At 38.5% G+C, this 20,979-nt stretch overlaps 1 protein-coding gene across 1 annotated transcript in view; it reads right to left on the bottom strand.

Annotated features, from left to right (window-relative positions):
- CHRNA5 (cholinergic receptor nicotinic alpha 5 subunit) overlaps positions 1-20,979 on the bottom strand; it is a 54,222-nt gene that overhangs the window by 8,094 nt on the left and 25,149 nt on the right. The window contains exon 2 of the mRNA XM_049706611.1: positions 4,400-4,551. Within this exon, the coding sequence (XP_049562568.1) occupies positions 4,400-4,551 (152 nt within the window). The remainder of the gene's footprint in view (positions 1-4,399; positions 4,552-20,979) is intronic.

Here is a 20,979-nt window from a genome sequence, read left to right as displayed (position 1 = left end):
GAAAAAGGGTGATAATGAATTGTAAGTTGTCATTAATTATAAGACATCTTGACTTCAGAAGTGCTAAAATGTGGGAAAATGTGCATCTTACAATCAGTGAGATACAATGTGTGCATTCTTGAGGGACTATAACTTGTCATTTGCTTCTGCTGAGGCACATATTTGAATCTCTCCATGGAGCTGTTACGTAGAAAAAAATATGGATGTCAGAGCCTTGAATGGCAACTTCATAAAGCTTTTACATCCTACTTTTCTAGAGGACCAGGGGTCCTTGCTACTTACACCTTCCTGCTGTCTTACCTTCACTTACGCCAGTTCTTCACTGAATTTTCAAGGCCTAATTAAAGTGATAACTCTTTCATTAAGTTTTACTGAAATATCATGGAGCCAACTGAACCAGTAAAAGATCACCATGATCATCAACCACAAACAGACCCTGTGTAGGATACAATGCTCAGAGCACACAGACACACAGAAGCACAAGGCAATCCCTACAGTTGGGTAGAGAGGATGGGATATAAATAGCTTAGGTGACTGGAGTGTTTCCATTCCCTATCCCATCCGAACAACAGGTGAATGACCTAGGAGAAAGGAGGAGGCCAGAAGGAAGCACATCCCTAGGGACAAAGACAGCTGTTAGGTCCCTACATGGAAAGAATGGGTCCTAGGAAATACAGCATGGCCATCCCTCTGACACTGTGTCTTCCAATGAGCAATTTTCCTTGATTAAAACACCAGAGCTGGAAAGGACCTAGAGATTTTATCTACTGTAATCCCTTCATTTTGCAAATATGAAAACTGGCCCAGTGAGGCAACTTGCTTAAAATCACACCACCAATTAGTGGTAAAACCGATTCTAAAACTCAAAACTCCTAAATTTAAACGCTACACCACCAGCTCTACCATCCACCCCAAAGTCACACACCATCCAGAATAACTGCTGAGCCCTGTATTAGAATATGCCTTTCAGACAAAAGTTCTAACCAGAGGCATTAAAAATTAGGAAAGTTCTGGTAAACATATTACCTGTGATGCTGCATGGCAGTAGGTCGTCTTTGAGAATCTAATGAAAATTATAGACCTTTTCACCAGAAAAATGTGAACACACATAGATTTTGCTCTGTGAGCTAGGACCTAGTCCATACTTAGTATCTTTAATAGTAACATAGATAAAAGAAAAACCCATAAGTTCACAACTGGCCCCAAAGATGTGGGTTAGCCATGGCCTTAGGGGGATACAGCCTCTTTTAACCTCAAGTATCTCTTGAGCATCTATCACGTGTTCAACACAGTGGAGGATGCAACAAAAACCAAACGGAGGGACTTCCCTGGTGGCACAGTGGTTAAGAATCCACCTGCCAATGCAGGGGACACAGGTTCGAGCCCTGGTCCGGGAAGATCCCATATGCCGCGGAGCAACTAAGCCCGTGTGCCACAACTACTGAGCCTGCACTCTAGAGCCCATGAGCCACAACTACTGAAGCCTGCGCTCTGCAACAAGAAGCCACCACAATGAGAAGCCCGTGCACCACAATGAAGAGTAGCCCCCTCTCGCCGCAATTAGAAAAAGCCTGCGTGCAGCAACAAAGACCCAACGCAACCAAAAATAAATTAATTTATTAATTAAAAAAAAACAAACAAACTGAGTGAAGACAAATGTCTGATGACACTCAGGAGGAAACCACAGATAAAGAAATGTTAACTACTCATAAACATGGCAGAAAAGTTTTAGGGGTAATAGGGTTTTTTTTTTTTAATAGGGTTTTTTTTAACCTGACCATAAAAATAAAATCAAAACAAACAAGCCAACACTGATATTTTAAAAAGACAGAGCGAGAACATGTAGGAAGTAAGATAGGAATCTGAGGAAACTTCAAGGAAGAGCCACTAAACATGATCACAAGGTTGCGGGGCAAAGACCTTAGCGATTAAAAGGAACATAAACCCACTGAGAAGCAATTCAGTGAAGCTTCTATCAATGTCCAGGGCCCTTGACCCTCATCTTCCTTGACTCTAGTCCTCCTCCCCTCTAATTGTCACCGACCGTATATTTTCTGGGCTCTTCTCTCAAGAAGCAACCCTTCCTCAACGTCTCTGCTTGGCTAACCCTTGCTTCTACCACTTTCTATGAATGTTCTTCAAGGATCAGGCTCCTGCTCTGTCTGCTTTAAAACTGCATCAATTCAAAGTTTTCAACAATCACCCCCAGGCCAGCAATTCCAAACTGACATCCTCAGCCTCGTCTCTCACCTCGGAGCCAGTCTTGACCTTCCAAGGTCCTCAGTGAACATTTTCTTTTGAATGGACCACAATGACCTCATACCAAAAGCAAACCCATCGTCTTCTCTGCCCTGCCCCCATAACAACCAATTTTCTCTTTCAAATTGGTTACCCTTCTAACCACCTAGGCTTCAAAATAAGATGCCTCCCTCCATATTCAGTGGTCAAGTCCTGTTCCTTCTTATATTTGATCTAACTTGCCTCTCAAGCTTCTAATCTTTCACTCTTTGAAGCCACGTATTTAATTATCTTATTGATCCTCTTAAAGTACTGCTTTTACCATGTCTGTTACCCATCAGATCTCTCATTCACTCAGCATTTACTACGTGCCAGACACCATGCTAGGCTCTGGGACAGACACAAGGACTAAAGCTCACTCTGCTCTGAGGCGGCCCTGCCAGCACTTGAGTGCCAGTCAGTGTAGCTGGAACAGAAGAGAGACTGTCTTAGGAAGTTCAGATTTCAGAGTCTGACGGATGAATTTGGCCTTGAAGGATAAATGGCTTGTGCTGAGAAGGAAAGTTCTCCAAACAGAAGCAATGGCAGGAGCAAAGGCACAGTGGCACACAGGCATCACTCCTCACCTCCTCTACCATCCAGTCAGACCATCGATCTAAACAGCCGAACAAAAAGGCTCAGTATCGCTTATGTACCTGTGATTATACTGTTCCTTGTTATTAAAGTTCTTTCCTCTCTGCATGCCAGATCCTACACTTAGCACAAGCCCAGCTCAAGTGCCACTTCTTCTACCCAGGCTTCTTTGATAATCTCAATCATCAAGATCTGAAATCCCAGATCTCTGTGACATCACGATTTAGTACTGCGGCATTCTACACTTACTCCATTTACATGCTGACAGCCCCAGCTAGAAAGAAAAGTTGAAAGCAAGCCCTACTAACTTACTTCCTACTTCCCTATGTTTAATTTATATTTAAAATCTTCCTGTATTGCCTAGCAAAAGATCAAGCACAGAGTCCATATTCATTGATCTTTCTGGAAGCAATTAGGTTACATATATCAGTCAACAGACTTCAAAAATGTATATCCTTTGATTCATCACCTTTCTTAAGGAAAGGAGAAATTCAAACATTTATGTACAAATATTCATCATTGTCCTTTATAATAGGAAAAATTGGGAACAAGCTTCTGCCAACAATAAGAGAATGTTTAAATAAATTATAAATGAAATACAGCCATTAAAAATTACATTTGAAGATTATATAATAAGAAAATGTTCATCATGTAATAGGGGAAAAAGCAGTAATCAAAATTATATCTAAAATAATACTTCAATTTTGTAACATATTCACAAAGAAAAAACTGGCAAGAAACACAACAAAATGTTACCAATGGTCATTTCTGGGTGGTAGAATTACAGTCAAGTTTTATTTTCTTATTCGTATTTTTTGAACTTTCTAAATTCTTTCCAAAAATCATGCATTGCTTCTCTAATCAGAAAATAAAGGCACACCTATAAATGTTATCTGTATCCATACATACATACACACACACATATTTGACTATTCTGGGAACACAACAGGGAAACAATTATTGATTGACATGATCAGAAAAAGAAGAAACTAGTTTAAAAATTAGTGTGAACCTTTTAGTTTAAAATAGAAATAATCTCTTGACAATAAGAACAAGTTACAATGGGGAATTTACTACCTGGTAAATGTCACATGGAAAAACCTAAGAAATGTTTTAAGTGTGATACTGAGGCAATGATCTGTTGAGATCCCTTTTAGGTCCTAAAAATCTACAACTATAACTCTTGGGTTTTTTCTTTTAAATTTTTTGACTTTTTGGTCATATTTTTTAACATATTTACGGAGAAACTTCCATATAAAGGGTTTAATATCTTTGAATTTATTAAAAAATAGACCTATTTTAATTACCAAATGAGATAAAATGATTTCTAAACTACACAAGATTATATAAACATACAGTATTCCTATGTCTGTGGTGTAATAATTGTTTTTCCCTGGTGAGTTCCTGGAGGAAAAAGACTATGTTCATTCACCTTTGTAATCTTTGCAGCCGAGCATGGTGCCTGGGCACACAATATGCTCTCCATAGACCTGTGTGAAATTGAATATGGAATGATATGCACACCTACCACATCCACTAATTGAGATATTGCAAGGCCAAACTTTATTTTTATTTTGTCATTCAGGTGTTCCACTGGACGAACCCATCTCTCGTAGTCTTGAAATAAATCCTTAAACAAACTATCTTCATGTTTGGCAACAAAGGATGGTTCAGCTAATCCTGTATAACAAATTTTTAAAAGTTAGTGGATTGGCTTCTCTCCCACCAAATACCTCTACTTTAAAAAAGTTTCGCATTACTAATGAACCAAAGTATTATTTAGGCTATTGTCAAAGGCGATTTTAAAATGAAGGAGATTTTAAAATGTTTGTGATCAATAAGGGACACTCTGGTTCAGATATATTTCTTAGTTAAATCAGATTATTCACATGGAAACATGCTGAATTCCAAAAGAAGCACTCAGTACTTAATACAGAGTAATTTAAAAACTAAGTAACAAAAGCTTTTAAATTACCAGGGCTAGGGGGGTTGCTTGTCATAAAATTCCAAACCTAGAAAACAGATATATTAAGGTTTATTGATCAACTATAAATGTAAAATAAACATGCTTTAATTTACATGCTTTTAATATACAAATATATAAATATTGAACAAATTATTCAGATTTGTCATACATCTGTTTGCTATACATTTGTATACAATCACCTTAGGGCCTAAGACTTAAAAAAAAAAAGATAAAATTTAAAAAGTTTTAGATGCCATAAGCCAAAGACTGGTTAGATTTACGGATCACAGTTATGTTTACACTTCTAATAAGCTTAAGTAAGCCTCTTTAAAGAAATGAGTTTTCAGTGTTTTATGGACACTGGAGTCTCTATCAAGGAAATGTGGAATGTGTGAAATTCAAGGATGACATTTACTCAAGACTCATGATTTTACAAAGAAACAACATTTATTTAAAACAAAATGTCACTGGCTTATTTATCATAAAGTATATACATAGGGATTTAGAGTAGCTAGTGTTGGCCTTTCTCTAACCTAAAAGAAATGATTTAACAGAAAATTAGCACTTTCACAAAATCTTCTCTTTTTGTTGTGATAGACCATGTTTTCTATTTGGAGCTATTAAAAAGTATCTGGTTACTCTAGCTAGAGGAAACCCATTCCCTGATTTTCTTTCACTGCTTATTTCTTCATTAATAGAGCAGCTTACTCCTCAGAGTTTATGTCTTGCTTCCCTGGGCAATTTAAGATATTTGATTTAATCTATAAGTATCATAGAGTTTGTGCCATGCCTCTGTAAAAGCCTCCTTATGCTGAAATGTGCAGCAATGGAGAGATTTCAATTCAGTTAGAATATTATACACTAGAGAGGCATTCTTTGTAATGTTCAAAAGCTGTTAATTTCAGAGGTTCAAGTTAAAATAGCATTATTGAACCATTTCTCCTATTCTGATCCTATTTTAAAATGGAAACAACAAAAGTTTAAGGTTGTTTAAAAGACAGAGATAACAAAATGTTTTTTAACAGAATCTAAGGAAACTTTGCCTTAGGGAAAAAAATACTAACTTGAATTGCCACCTCAAATTTTGTTTGAAAGAAAGTAGATAGGGTATAAATAAACAAAATGATAAATTTATCCTAACATTCTACTTAATGAGAACATTTAAGATACTGCCTTGTGAATACCTTCTTAGTACATCCAATACTAGAAATACCATTTTCTTAGCACAACTTTACAGAAATGCCAGGTGCAAAGGTCAGTGGTATTTTAGCACAAAACCTTAATGGCGCACTCAAATTCTACTTAGAGGTTATGTTTCTTTAGCTGGTTCTAAATGTTTTAAGTTTATACTGCTCATAAACCTCAAAATATTAAAAGGGAGATGATCCAATACATTCCCTCACTTCACAAATGAGGATATATGACCAGAAAGGTCAGTGCTACAGAGCTCATCAGTGGCAGAGCTCTGAAGCGCTCCCCTCTACCTTTTGCTCTTTCCACCCTAACATCTTCCACCTTGGGACAACTTTCTAAAAGAGCTTAATATCACATGCCGAGACCTCAAGCCCACACCAGTGTTTGTTCATTCATTCATTCAACAAACATTTAACAGAATGTGCCTTGTATCAGGCACCATGCCAAATGCAGGAAATACACTGGTAATCAAAGACAGCATCCACATTTACAGCCCAGTAGTAAGGACTGGCTCCGAAAATGTGATACTGTATATAAGCTAAATTCTACAGAAACTGAATCAAACTAAAAAATTATATTTTGAAAGTTGCTGTGAGGACTTCCCTGGTGGTGCACTGGTTAAGAATCCACCTGACAATTCAGGGGAAAAAGCTTGGGGCCCTGGTCCAAGAAGATCCCACATGCCATGGAGCAACTAAGCCTGTGTGACACAACTGCTGAGTCTGTACTCTAGAGTCCACTGTAGAGCCCACAACTACTGAGCTCACATGCCACAACTACTGAAGCGCACACGCCTAGAGCCCGTGCTCCGCAACAAGAGAAGCCACCACAATAAGAAGCCCGCGCACCACAACGAAGAGTAGCCCCTGCTCACTGCAACTAGAGAAAGCCCGCACACAGCATTGAAGACCCAATGCAGCCAAAAATAAATAAATTTATACATATAAGAAAAAAGTTGTTGTGAATAGTTAATGTGTGCTCATCCTACTCAAAATAAATACTTTAAATCAATCACTTTCAACCTAGGCTCCTTGGAATCCAGGGGCATTTATATTATACTACTCTCATTTATATCATACTGTTCTGCATTATTTTTCAATTATGTCACATAAGTCTTGGGTCACCAAAGAAACCAATATCCTGGAACGTAGGAATCATTTCATTAGTTTGGCATTCCTAAAGTTTAATACTTAGTATTGATCACAGTAGTTACTTAAGAGTAGTTTTTCTTCCCTCACTACTTAAAGAGGAAATGAGGGGAGATTGGTTCAAGATGGCAGAGTAGAAGGACGTGCTCTCACTCCCTCCTGCAAGAGCACCAGAATCACAACTAACTGGTGAACAATAATGAACAGGAAGACACTGGAACTCATCAAAAAAGATACCCCACATCCAAAGACAAAGGAGAAGCCACAATGAGACGGTAGGAGGGGCGTAATCACAATAAAATCAAATCCTATAACTGCTGGATGGGTGACTCACAAAATAGAGAACACTTACACCACAGAAGTCCACCCACTGGAGTGAAGGTTCTGAGCCCCATGTCAGGCTTCCCAACCTGGAGGTCCAGCAATGGGAGGAGGAATTCCTAGAGAATCAGACTTTGAAGGCTAGCAGGACTTGATTGCAGGACTTCAACAGGACTGGGGGAAACAGAGACTCCACTCCTGGAGGGCACACACAAAGTAGTGTGCACATCAGGACCCAGGGGAAGGAGCAGTGACCCCATAGGAGACTGAACCAGACCTACCTGCTGGTGTTAGAGGGTCTCCTGCAGGGGCGGGGGGTGGCTGTGGCTCACCGTGAGGACAAGGACACTGGCATCAGAAGTTCTGGGAAATACTCCTTGGCATGAGCCTTCCCAGGGTCTGCCATTAGCCCCACCAAAGAGCCTGCGTAGGCTCCAGTGTTGGGTCGCCTCAGGCCAAACAACCAACAGGTCGGGAACCCAGCCCCACCCATCAGCAGACAAGCAGATTAAAGTTTTACTGAGCTCTGCCCACCAGAGCAACAGCCAGCTGTACCCACCACCAGTCCCTCCCATTAGAAAACTTGCAGAAGTCTCTTAGATAGCCTCATCCACCAGAGGGCAGTCAGCAAAAGCAAAAACAACTACAATCCTGAAGCCTGTGGAACAAAAACTACTTTCACAGAAAAACAGACAATATGAAAACACAGATGGCTATGTACCACATGAAGGAACAAGACAAAACCCCAGAAAAACAACTAAATGAAGTGGAGACAGGCAACCTTCCAGAAAAAGAATTCAGAAAAATGATAGTGAAGATGATCCAGGACCTTGGAAACAGAATGGAGGCAAAGATCGAGAAGATGCGAGAAATGTTCAACAAAGACCTAGAAGAATTAAAGAACAAACAGAGACGAACAATACAATAACTGAAATGAAAACTACACTAGAAGGAATCAACAGCAGAATAACTGAAGCAGAAAAACAGAGAAGTGAACTGGAAGACAGAATGGTAGAATTCACTGCTGCGGAACACAATAAAGAAAAAAGAATGAAAAGAAATGAGGACAGCCTAAGAGACCTCTGGGACAACATTAACTGCAACAACATTCACATTATAGGGGTCCCAGAAGGAGAAGAGAAAGAGAAAGGACCCGAGAAAATATTTGAAGAGATCATAGTCAAAAATTTCCCTAACATGGGGAAGGAAATAGCCACCCAAGTCCAGGAAGTGCAGAAAGTCCCATACAGGATAAACCCAAGGAGAAACACGCCGAGACACATAGTAATCAAATTGGCAAAAATTAAAGACAAAGAAAAACTACTGAAAGCAGCAAGGGAAAAATTACAAATAACATGCAAGGGAACTCCCATAAGGTTAACAGCTGATTTCTCAGCAGAAACTCTACAAGCCAGAAGGGAGTGGCATGATATACTTAAAGTGATGAAAGGGAAGAACCTACAACCAAGATTACTCTACCAGGAAAGGATCTCATTCAGATTCCATGCAGAAATCAAAACCTTTACAGACAAGCAAAAGCTAAGAGAATTCAGCACCACCAAAAACTAAGAGAATTCAGCACCACCAAAGCTCTACAACAAATGCTAAAGGAATTTCTCTAAGTGGGAAACAAAAGAGAAGAAAAGGACCTACAAAAACAAACCCAAAAAATTAAGAAAATTGTAATAGGAACATACATATCGATAATTATCTTAAACGTGAATGGATTAAATGCTCCAACCAAAAGACACAGGTTTGCTGAATGGATACAAAAACAACACCCATACATATGTTGTCTACAAGAGACCCACTTCAGACCCAGGGACACATACAGACTGAAAATGAAGGGATGGAAAAAGATATTCCATGCCAATGGAAATCAAAAGAAAGCTGGAGTAGCAATATATCAGATAAAATAGACTTTAAAATAAAGAATGTTAAAAGAGACAAGGAAGGACACTAAATAATGACCAAGGGATCACTCCAAGAAGAAGATGTAACAATTATAAATATATATGCACCCAACATAGGAGCACCTCAATACATAAGGCAACTGCTAACAGCTATAAAAGAGGAAATCGACAGTAACACAATAACAATGGGGGACTTTAACACCTCATTTACACCAACGGACAGATCATCCAAACAGAAAATTAATAAGGAAACACGAGCTTTAAATGACACAATAGACCAGATAGATTTAATTGATATTTATAGGACATTCCATCCAAAAACAGCAGATTACACTTTCTTCTCAAGTGCGCATGGAACATTCTCCAGGATAGATCATATCTTGGTTCACAAATAAAGCCTTAGTGAAATTAAGAAACTTGAAATCATATCAAGCAACTTTTCTGACCACAATGCTATGAGATTAGAAATCAATTACACGGAAAAACCAGTAAAAAAACACAAACACATGGAGGCTAAACAATACGTTACTAAATAACCAAGAGATCACTGAAGAAATCAAAGAGGAAATCAACAAATACCTAGAGACAAATGACAATGAAAACACGACAATCTAAAACCTATGGGATACAGCAAAAGCAGTTCTAAGAGGGAAGTTTATAGCTATACAAGCCTACCTCAAGAAACAACAAACATCTCAAATAAATCATCTAACCTTACACCTAAAGGAACTAGAGAAAGAAGAACAAACAAAACACAAAGTTAGGAGAAGGAAAGAAACCATAAAGATCAGAGCAGAAATAAATGAAATAGAAACAAAGAAAACAATAGCAAAGATCAATAAAACTAAAAGCTGGTTCTTTGAGAAGACAAACAAAATTGATAAACCTTTAGCCAGACTCATCAAGAAAAGGAGGGAGAGGACTCAAATCAATAAAATTAGAAATGAAAAAGGAGAAGTTACAACAGACATGGCAGAAATACAAAGCATCCTAAGACACTACTACAAGCAACTCTATGCCAGTGAAATGGACAACCTGGAAGAAATGGACAAATTCTTAGAAAGATATAACCTTCCAAGACTGAACCAGAAAGAAACAGAAAATATGAACAGACCAATCACAAGTAATGAAATTGAAACTGTGATTAAAAATTTTCCAAAAAAGAAAAGTCCAGGACCAGATGGCTTCACAGGTGAATTCTACCAAACATTCAGAGAAGAGTTAACACCCATCCTTCTCAAACTCTTCTAAAAAATTGCAAAGGAAGGAACACTCCCAAACTCATTCCATGAGGCCACCATCACCCTGATACCACAACCAGACAAAGATACTACAAAAAAAGAAAATTACAGACTAATATCACTGATGAATACAGATGCAAAAATCCTCAACAAAATACTAGCAAACAGAATTCAACAACACATTAAAAGGTACAATACCATGATCAAGTGGGATTTATCCCAGGGAGGCAAGGATTCTTCAGTATATGCAAATCAATCAATGTGAAACACCATATTAACAAAATGAAGAATAAAAACCAAATGATCATCTCAATAAATGCAGAAAAAGCTTTTGAAAAAATTCAACACCCATTTATGATAAAAACTCTCCAGAAAGTGAGCACAGAGTGAACCTACCTCAACATAATAAAGGCCATATGCGACAAACCCATAGCAAACATCATTCTCAATAGTGAAAAACTGAAAGCATTTCCTCTAAGATCAGGAACAAGACAAAGATGTCCACTCTCACCACTATTATGCAACATAGTTTTGGAAGTCCTAGCCATGCAATCAGAGAACAAAAAGAAATAAAAGGAATACAAATAGGAAAAGAAAAACTAAAACTGTCACTGTCTGCAGATGACATGATACAATACACAGAGAATCCTAAAGATGCCTCCAGAAAACTACTAGAGCTAATCAATGAATTTGGTAAAGTTGCAGGATACAAAATTAATGCACAGAAAACCTCTTGCATTCCTATACACTAATGATGAAAAATCTGAAAGAGGAAGTGCAGAAAGTCCCATACAGGATAAACAAAAAGAATAAAATGCCTAGGAATAAACCTACCTCGGAAGACAAAAGACCTGTATGCAGAAAACTATAAGACACTGATGAAAGAAATTAAAGATGATACAAACAAATGGACAGATATACCATGTTCTTGGATTGGAAGAATCAATAATGTGAAAATGACTATACTACCCAAAGCGATCTACACATTCAATGCAATCCCTATCAAATTACCAATGGCATTTTTTACAGAACTAGAACAAAAAATCTTAAAATTTGTATGGAGACACAAAAGACCCCAAATAGCCAAAGTGGTCTTGAGGGAAAAAAACAGAGCAGGAGGAATCAGACCCCCTGACTTCAGACTATAAAACAAAGCTACAGTAATCAAGACAATATGGTACTGGCACAAAAACAGAAATATAGATCCACAGAACAGGATAGAAAGCCCAGAGATAAACCCATGCACCTATGGTCAACTAATCTATGACAAAGGAGGCAAGGATACACAATGGAGAAAAAACAGCCTCTTCAATAAGTGGTGCTGGGAAAACCAGACAGGTACATGTAAAAAAATGAAATTAGAACACTCCCTAACACCATACACAAAAATAAACTCAATGGGATAGGGAGGGTGGGAGGGAGGGAGACGCAAGAGTGAAGACATATGAGAACATATGTATATGTATAACTGATTCACTTTGTTATAAAGCAGAAACTAACACACCATTGTAAAGCAATTATACCCCAATAAAGATGTTAAAAAATAAAATAAAGTAAACTAAAAATGGATTAGAGACATAAATGTAAGACCGGACACTATAAAACTCTTAGAGGAAAACATAGGAAGAACACTCTTTGACATAAATGACAGCAAGATCTTTTTTGACCCACCTCCTAGAGTAATGGAAATAAAAACAAAAATAAGTGGGACCTAATGAAACTTAAAAGCTTTTGCACAGCAAAAGGAACTACAAGCAAGACGAAAAGACAACCCTCAGAATGGGAGAAAATATTTGCAAACGAATCAATGGACAAAGGATTAATCTCCAAAATATATAAACAGCTCATGCAGCTCCATATTTAAAAAAGAAACAACCCAGGGCTCCCCTGGTGGCGCAGTGGTTGAGAGTCCGCCTGCCGATGCAGGGGACACGGGTTCGTGCCCCGGTCCGGGAAGATCCCACATGCCAGGCAGTGGCTGGGCCCGTGAGCCATGGCCACTGAGCCTGCACTTCCGGAGCCTGTGCTCCGCAACGGGAAAGGCCACAACAGTGAGAGGGCTACGTACCGCAAAAAAAAAAGAAAGAAAGAAAGAAAGAAACAACCCAATCCAAAAATGGGCAGAAGACCTAAATAGACATTTCTCCAAAGAAATGTCTTAGCCATACAGATGTCCAAGAAGCACATGAAAAGCTGCTCAACATCACTAATTATTAGAGAAATGCAAATCAAAACTACAATGAGGTATCACCTCACACCAGTTCGAATGGGCATCATCAGAAAATTTACAAACAACAAATGCTGGAGAGGGTGTGGAGAAAAGGGAACCCTCTTGCACTGTTGGTGGGAATGTAAATTGGTACAGCCACTATGGAGAACAGTATGGAGGTTCCTTAAAAAATTAAAAATAGAATTACCGTATGATCCAGCAATCCCACTACTGGGCATATACCCTGAGAAAACCATAATTCAAAAAGACACATGCACCCGAATGTTCACTGCAGCACTATTTACAATAACCAGGACATGGAAGCAACCTAAATGCCCATTGACAGATGAACGATTTTAGAAGATGTGATACATATATACAATGGAATATTACTCAGCCATAAAAAGGAATGAAATTGAGTCATATGTAGAGCTGTGGATGGATCTAGAGACTGTCATGCAGAGTGAAGTAAGTCAGAAAGAGAAAAACAAATATTGTATATTAACACATGTATGTGGAACCTAGAAAAATGGTACAGATGAACCAGTTTGCAGGGCAGAAATTGAGACACAGATGTAGTGAACAAACGTATAGACACCAAGGGGGGAAAGTAATGGTGGTGGGTGGTGGTGTGATGAATTGGGAGATTGGGATTGACATATATACACTAATATGGATAAAATGGATAACTAATAAGAACCTGCTATATAAAAAAATAAAGAAAATAAAATTCAAAAAAAAAAGAGGGAACCAGGAGAAAGTTTTTGCAAATCATACATCTGACAAGGGACTTGTATAATAAAAGACCCAACAACCTAATCAACCCAATTTAAAAATAGGTAAGTTATCTAAAAGAAGAAAGGCCAAGTACATGAAAAGATGTTCAAAACCTTTAGCCATCAGGAAGATGCAAATCAAAACCATGAGATACCACATCATACCCACTAAGATGCCTATAATAAATAACACAGATAATAACGAGTGTTGGTAAAAATATGGAGAAATTGGGACCCTCATACACTGCTAGTGGGGATGTAAAATCATACTGTTGCTTTGGAAAACAGTCTGGCAGTTCCTAAAAAGTTAAAGGGTGACCAAAGACCTAGCAATTCCACTCCTAGGTACATACTCACGACAAATGAAAACCGACGTCCATACAAAAACTTGTATATGAATGTTCATAGCAGCATTACTCATAATAGCCAAAAAGTAGAAACAATGCAAATGCCCAGCAAATGATAAATGGATAAAACATAGTATATCTAATGGAATATTATTTGGTCATAAAAATGAGTGAATTACTGATGCATGCTAGAACCTAGATGAACCTTGAAAACATTATGCTAATAAAAGAAGCCTGTCACAAAAGACCACATATTATATGATTCCATTTACATGAAGTATCCAGAATAGGCAAATCTAAAGAAACACAAAGCAGATTTTTGATTGCCTAGAGAGGGGGTGCTTTGGGGGGGATATGAAAATGTTCTAAAATCAACTGTGGTGATGGCTGCATGTGAATATAGTAAAATCCACTGAATTATACACTTTCAATAGATGAATTATATGGTATGTGAATTGTATCTCAATAAAGCTGTTACTAAAAGAGAACCTCTTTATGACTAACTAATGACTGAGAAATATATGTACAAATATAGTAGTATATCAGAATTGAGAAAATATAACAAACAGTATAGGTATAACCTTCAGAAAAGCTATTTGAACAATTACCCCATAAGTTTTCTTAATAAACATAAAACTTAATATGCAATGCCACTGCATTTATTTTCCTTATTTCTTTTTGATGTTTTATAACTTTCCCAGGAATAGTCTATTTTTTAAAAATTAAGACTTTGTTCCTCCCAACAAACAAAATCGAGGACCAAACAAGCACTTCACTGGTGAATTCTACCAAACATTTAAAGAAGAATTAATACCAGTCCTTCTCAAACGCGTCCAAAAAATAGGAAGGAACACTTCCAAACTCATTTTACAAGGCAAACACTGCCCTGATACCAAAATCAGACAAGGATGCCACAAGAAAAGAAAATGACAGACTAATATTCCTGATGAACATAGATGCAAAAGTCCTCAACAAGATAGTAGCAAACCAAATTTAACAATACATTTAAACAATCATACACTATGGTCAAGCAGGATTTATTCAAGGGATGTAAGGATGATTCAATATCCAGAAGTCAATCAATGTGATACACATTAACAAAATGAAGGATAAAAATCATATGGTTGACACAGATTGAGAGAACAAATGTATGGACACCAAGAGGGGAAAGCAGGGTGTTGGGGGGTGCTGGTGGGATGAATTGGGAGATTGGGATTGACATATATACACTAATATGTATAAAATAAATAACTAATAAGAACCTGCTGAATAAAAATATCAACTTAAATTCAAAAAAAAATCATATGGTCATCTCAATAGATGCAGAAAAGCATTTGACAAAATTCGGCATCCATTGATGATTAAAAACTCTCAACAAAGCGGATATAGAGGGTACATACCTCAACATAATAAAGGCCATATACAACAAGTCCATAGCTAACATCATACTCAATGGTGAAAAGCTGAAAGCTTTTCTTCTAAGATCAGGAACAAGACAAGGATGCCCATTCTCACCACTTTTATTCAGCATAGTGTTGGAAATCCTAGCAAGAGCAATTAACCAAGAAAAAGAGATAAAAGGCATCCAAATAGGAGAGGAAGAAGTAAAACTGTCACTATTTGCAGATGACATGATATTATACAAAGAGAAAACCCTAAAGACTCCATCAAATAACTTTTAGAATAAAGGAATTCAGTTTAAAGTTGCAGGATAGAAAATGAATATACAAAAATCTGTTGCTTTTGTATACACTAATAACAAACTATCAGAAAGAGAAGTTAAGAAAACAATCCCATTTACAGTTGTATCAAAAAGAAAAAGATACCTAGGAATAAATTTAACCAAGGAGGTGACAAACCTGTAGAATGAAAGCCATAAGACATTGATGAAAGAAATTGAAGAAGACACAAATAAAGGGAGAGATATACTATGCTCATGGATTAGAAGAATTAGTATTGTTAAAATGTCCACACTGCCCAAACCAATGTACAGATTTAATACAATCTCTATCAAAATTCCAATGGCATTTTTCACAGAAATAGAATACACAATCCTAAAATTTGTATGGAAACACCAAAGACTCCAAATAGCCAAAACAATCTTGAGAAAGAACAAAGCTGATGGGATCATGTTCCCTGGTTTCAAACTACATTACAAAGCTATAACAATCAAAACAGTATGGTATTGTCATACAGACACATAGATCAATGGAACAGAATAGAGATCCCACAAATAAACCTACACATATATGGTCAACTGATTTATGATAAAGGAGACAAGAATATACAATGGGTTATAAAATGAATAAGTCACAGGGATGTAATATGCTGCACAGGCAACATAGTCAATACCTTTATATGGTGTGTAATCTATAAAAATATTGAATCAGTACATTGTACACCTGAAACTAATATAATATTATAAGTCAACTATACTTCAATTTTTAAAATGTATATAGATAGACAGATATACACAATGGGGAAAGGACAGCCTCTTCAATAAATGGTCCTGGGGAAACTGGACAGACATTTGCAAAAGGAAGAAACTGGACCACTATCTTACACCATACACAAAAATTAACACAAAATGGATTAAAGACTTGAACATAAGACCTGAAACCATAAAACTAGAGGAAAACATAGTCAGTAAACTCCTTGACATTCGTCTTGGTGATGATTCTTTGGATTTGACACCAAAAGCAAAGCCAACAAAAGTGAAAATAAGCAAGTGGAACTACATCAAACTAAAAAACTTCTACATAGCAAAGAAAACTACCAACAAAATGAAAAGGCAACCTACAGAATGGGAGAAATTATTTGCAAATCATATATCTGATAAGGGGTTAATATCCAAAATATATAAAGAACACATACAATTCAATGGCAAAAAAAATCCCCCAAACAATCCAATTAAAAAATGGGCAGAGGATCTGAATAAACACTTTTACAAAGAAGACATACAGCTGGCCAAGAAGTAAATGAAAAGGTACTGAGAAGCACTGGTGAGGATGCAGAGAAAAGGGAACCCTTGTGCACTATTGGTGGGAATGTAAATCAGTACAGCCACTATGGAAAACAGTATAGATGTTCCTCAAAAAATTAAAAATATAACTATCACGTGATACAGCAATTCTACTTCAGGGGCTTTACCCAAGGAAAACAAAAACACTAACTTGAAAAGATATTTGTAACCCATGTTCATTGCAGCATTACTTACAATAGCCAAGATATGAAAACAACCTCAGTGTCCACAAATGGATGAATAAAGAAAATGTGATATATACACACACACACACACACACACACACACATAATATGTGCGTGTGCGCGTGTACACACACACACAATGGAATGTTATTCAACCATCAAAAAGAAGGAAATCCTGCCATTTGTGACAACATGGATGGACCTTGAGGGCATTATGCTAAGTGAAATAAGTCAGACAGAGAAAGACAAGTACTACGTGATCTCACTTATATGTGGAATCTTTAAAGAAAAAAAAACAGGAAAAAAAAAAAACCCAGTTCATAGATACAGAGGAACAGGGAGTGCGGGGTGGGAGAAATGGGTGAAGGGGCTCAAAAGGTAAAAAATTCCTGTTATAAAATAAGTCATGGGGGTGTAATGTACAGCATGGTGACTGTAGTTAATAAAACCATGTTACATATTTGAAAGTTGCTAAGAGAGTGAATCTTGAAAGTTCTCATCACAAGAAAAAATTTGTAACTGTGTATGGTGGCGGATGTTAACCAGACTTACTATGGTGATCATAAACAATTAAAAAAAATAATACCTTTTAGAGCAGTTTGAGGTTCATAGCAAATCTGAGGGGAAGGTACAGAGATTTTTATATGCCCTGCGCCCCCCACATGCATAGCCTCCCCCATTATCAACATCCCCATCAGAGCAGAACATTCCTTGCAACTGAGGAACCTACACTGATATATCGTTATCACCAAAATCTATAGTTTACATTACACTTGCCTCTTGATGTTATATATTCTATGGGTTTGGACAAATTTATGATGGCATGAACCCATCATTACGGCATCCTACAGTATTTTCACTGCCCTAAAAGTCCTCTGTGCTCTGCCTATTCATCTCTCCCCCTTCAACCCCCGGCAATCACTCAATTTTGTACTGTCTCCATGGTTTTGCCTTTAACAGTCTATTTTGATAACTATTTTAATAACAGATTATGGTACTTGAATGGTCTGAATGTTTGTTTCTTCCCAAAATTCATGTTGAAATCCTAACCTCCAAAGGTTATGGTATTGGTAGGTAGGGCCTTTGGGAGCTGCTTCAGTCATGAGGGTGGAATCCCCATGAACAGGGCTAGGACCTTATAAAAAGGCTCCAGAGAGCTCCCTAGCACATTCTGCCATAAGAGGACACAACAAGAAGTCTGAGACCTGGAAGAGGGCCCTCATCCAACCACACTGATCCCAGACTTCCAGCCCCCAGAAGTGTGAGAAATCAAGTCCTGTTGTGTATAAGCTTCTCCGTGTGTGGCATTTTGCTATAGCAGCCCAAATGGACTAAGCCAGCATTTGAGTAATACCAACTGCACATTTTTTTTCTTTGTAAACCTCAACAGTACATTTTTAAAGCGTCAACAGCAAATGTGCGAACATCCTTTATAAGTGAAGAGACTAAAGTTCTGAAAGGTAGTCATTTGCCCAGGATAATACAGCAAAAGGCTGGGAAGCTGACTTGTCACAAGGCTTTGAAGCCAGGTTTGTCACCCAAGTCCATGGTTTTTCCATATCAAGTGATTCCACCTTTATAGGTTAAGTGCCAGTTAATCACAGAACTCTAACTGCAACCCAGATCAATCCTCTTTCCTCTTACTCAGTAGGCTTCTTGAGGTTATGGAAAATGAGAATAGGGGACTCTTTATGCATTTAAATGTTAAGCACTAACATATATAACGATATAGAGAAACATCTTTATTTTTCTTAGTCATATATGTGATCCCTCCCCTGGGAGAGGCCTTCCTGATACCAATGGTCCTAGGATAAAAGAAGAATCCTGCTGCTCTCAAACACTGCTGATAGAAATGTAAAGTGTTACTGCCTTTTGGAAAAGTAATCTTGAAATATTTTAATCTTGCAAAATTTATCAAAAAATAAAAGTATATATTCCCTTGATTCAGCAACCCCACACCTAACTCCCATAGCAATAAAAGCACCAGTACATAAGGACATATGCACAAGAATGTTTACCACAGTAAACACTGTAACAAAAATCTGGAAACAAAACAAACAATTAGAGTATAACATATCCATTACATGAAATATTATGAAGTCATTAAAAGGCTTACAGGACAAAGGTGCCAGGACCACTCAATGTGGGAAAGAACAGTTTCTTCAACAAATAGTGTTGGGAAAACTGGTCAGTCACACGCAAAAGAATTAAGTTGGATGCTTACCTAACACCATATACAAAAATCAGCTAAAAATGGATTAAAGACCTAAATTTAAGACCCCAAACCATAAAACTCCAAGAAGAAAACATAGGGGAAAAGCTTCATAATACTGGATTTGGCAATGATTTCTTGGAAATGACACCAAAAGCACAAGCAATACAAACAAAAATAGACAAATGAGACTATATCTAACTTAAAAACTTCTGTGCATCAAAGGATATAATCAATTTTCTAAACAAGTATATACAAAATCTTTATAAAGTCACATATTTCTCCAAAAGTGTACAAGCAGTCTCAATTCATTGGGACAAAAATCAATATTTTTGTGCTCCACAGGTCACTGAATGAAGTCTTTGTACAGTTCAGGGAAGCTATGGATAGAAACTGACCTAGGTTTGAAAAACAATACTGTGTCATGTAAAAACAACAATTTACAGCTGCCGTGGACAGCCACTTGCTCCCTTTCAGGGTTCCAGGTCCCCTCGCGTGGCAGAGGTCTTCCATTTGAAGTCTTTCTGTGGTCCTCGTGGACAGCGCCTTGGATCTCTGTGAGGTCCTCAGTAGTGTCTCTGTGTCGGAGGAGAGGTGCCAGGATGCATGGGGTGGGGTCGCAGACATGCTTGCTGTCTTCCCTGGTGCTCAGTGTCCGCATGTTTGTATGGCATCTGTGGCTTTCAGTCAGGTCGAGTTGCCCTGTGGGCAGGAGGAGGGCACGTGGGACAAGGCTGTCGAGCATTTGAGTGTTTGAGCGTTTCCTCAGGGGTCAGGGCCACAAATCCTGCTGGCTGGGGAGCTGGCCGGAACGTGGCGGGGAAGGTGGCCTAGTTTCCGCCGTGGGGTTTGACTCTGGGTCATGGTTACTGAAGACCACTGCTTCCCGTGGTCGGCGTCCCTGCGGGTCCCCAGAAGGTGATCTGGCCTAGTTGGCCTGAAGTGGCACCTGGGCTGAATTCCTTTGGCCCCTTGAGAGGAAGACAGGCTGCATCTTGCCTGTAGCCAGCTGCAGGGAGGTGTCAGCTTGCCCATCGGAGGCTCCCTTGTTCCTGGAAGCGCTGGGAGTGGCCCCAAGTGCACATCAGATGTGCTAGTAGCTGGCAGGGTCTCCAGGTCCACACACATGTGACACCCACGGCCGGGAGGCCGGTCCCTCAAGTCTATGTGCTTTGGTCAGAAGGCGGGCTGCTGGAGAGTGGGAGCCCGTGGTCTATTTCAACAGCCCATCGGGGTCAAAGTTAGCATGCGGCCTCTTGAAGGCAGCTGGGGTCTTTCTCCATTCAGTAGGAGGGTCCGAGGCCAGGGCTCTGTGTATAAGGTGTGGTTTTTACTGTTTGAGGCTCTGCAGAGGAGCAAAGGGACACACAGAGACCAAGACGCAGATACAGAGGCACACACAGAAACCCACAAGCACGTCCTCGCACGCAATCACAGACGCACGCACGCGCACACACATACACCCTCTCACACGCAGGCCCACCTACGTGCCTACCTTCCTGCAGTTGTGCTGTCAGACATGCATTCAGTTCTCCTAAGTGATAGAGGTACTTGGGAAGCAGGTGCAGGGCTCA

This window comes from Orcinus orca, chromosome 2, assembly GCF_937001465.1.
Source record: "Orcinus orca chromosome 2, mOrcOrc1.1, whole genome shotgun sequence".
Classification (NCBI taxonomy): Eukaryota; Metazoa; Chordata; class Mammalia; order Artiodactyla; family Delphinidae; genus Orcinus; species Orcinus orca.
Note: the sequence above shows the minus strand (reverse complement) of the source record. Positions and strands in the feature narration are given on the sequence as shown.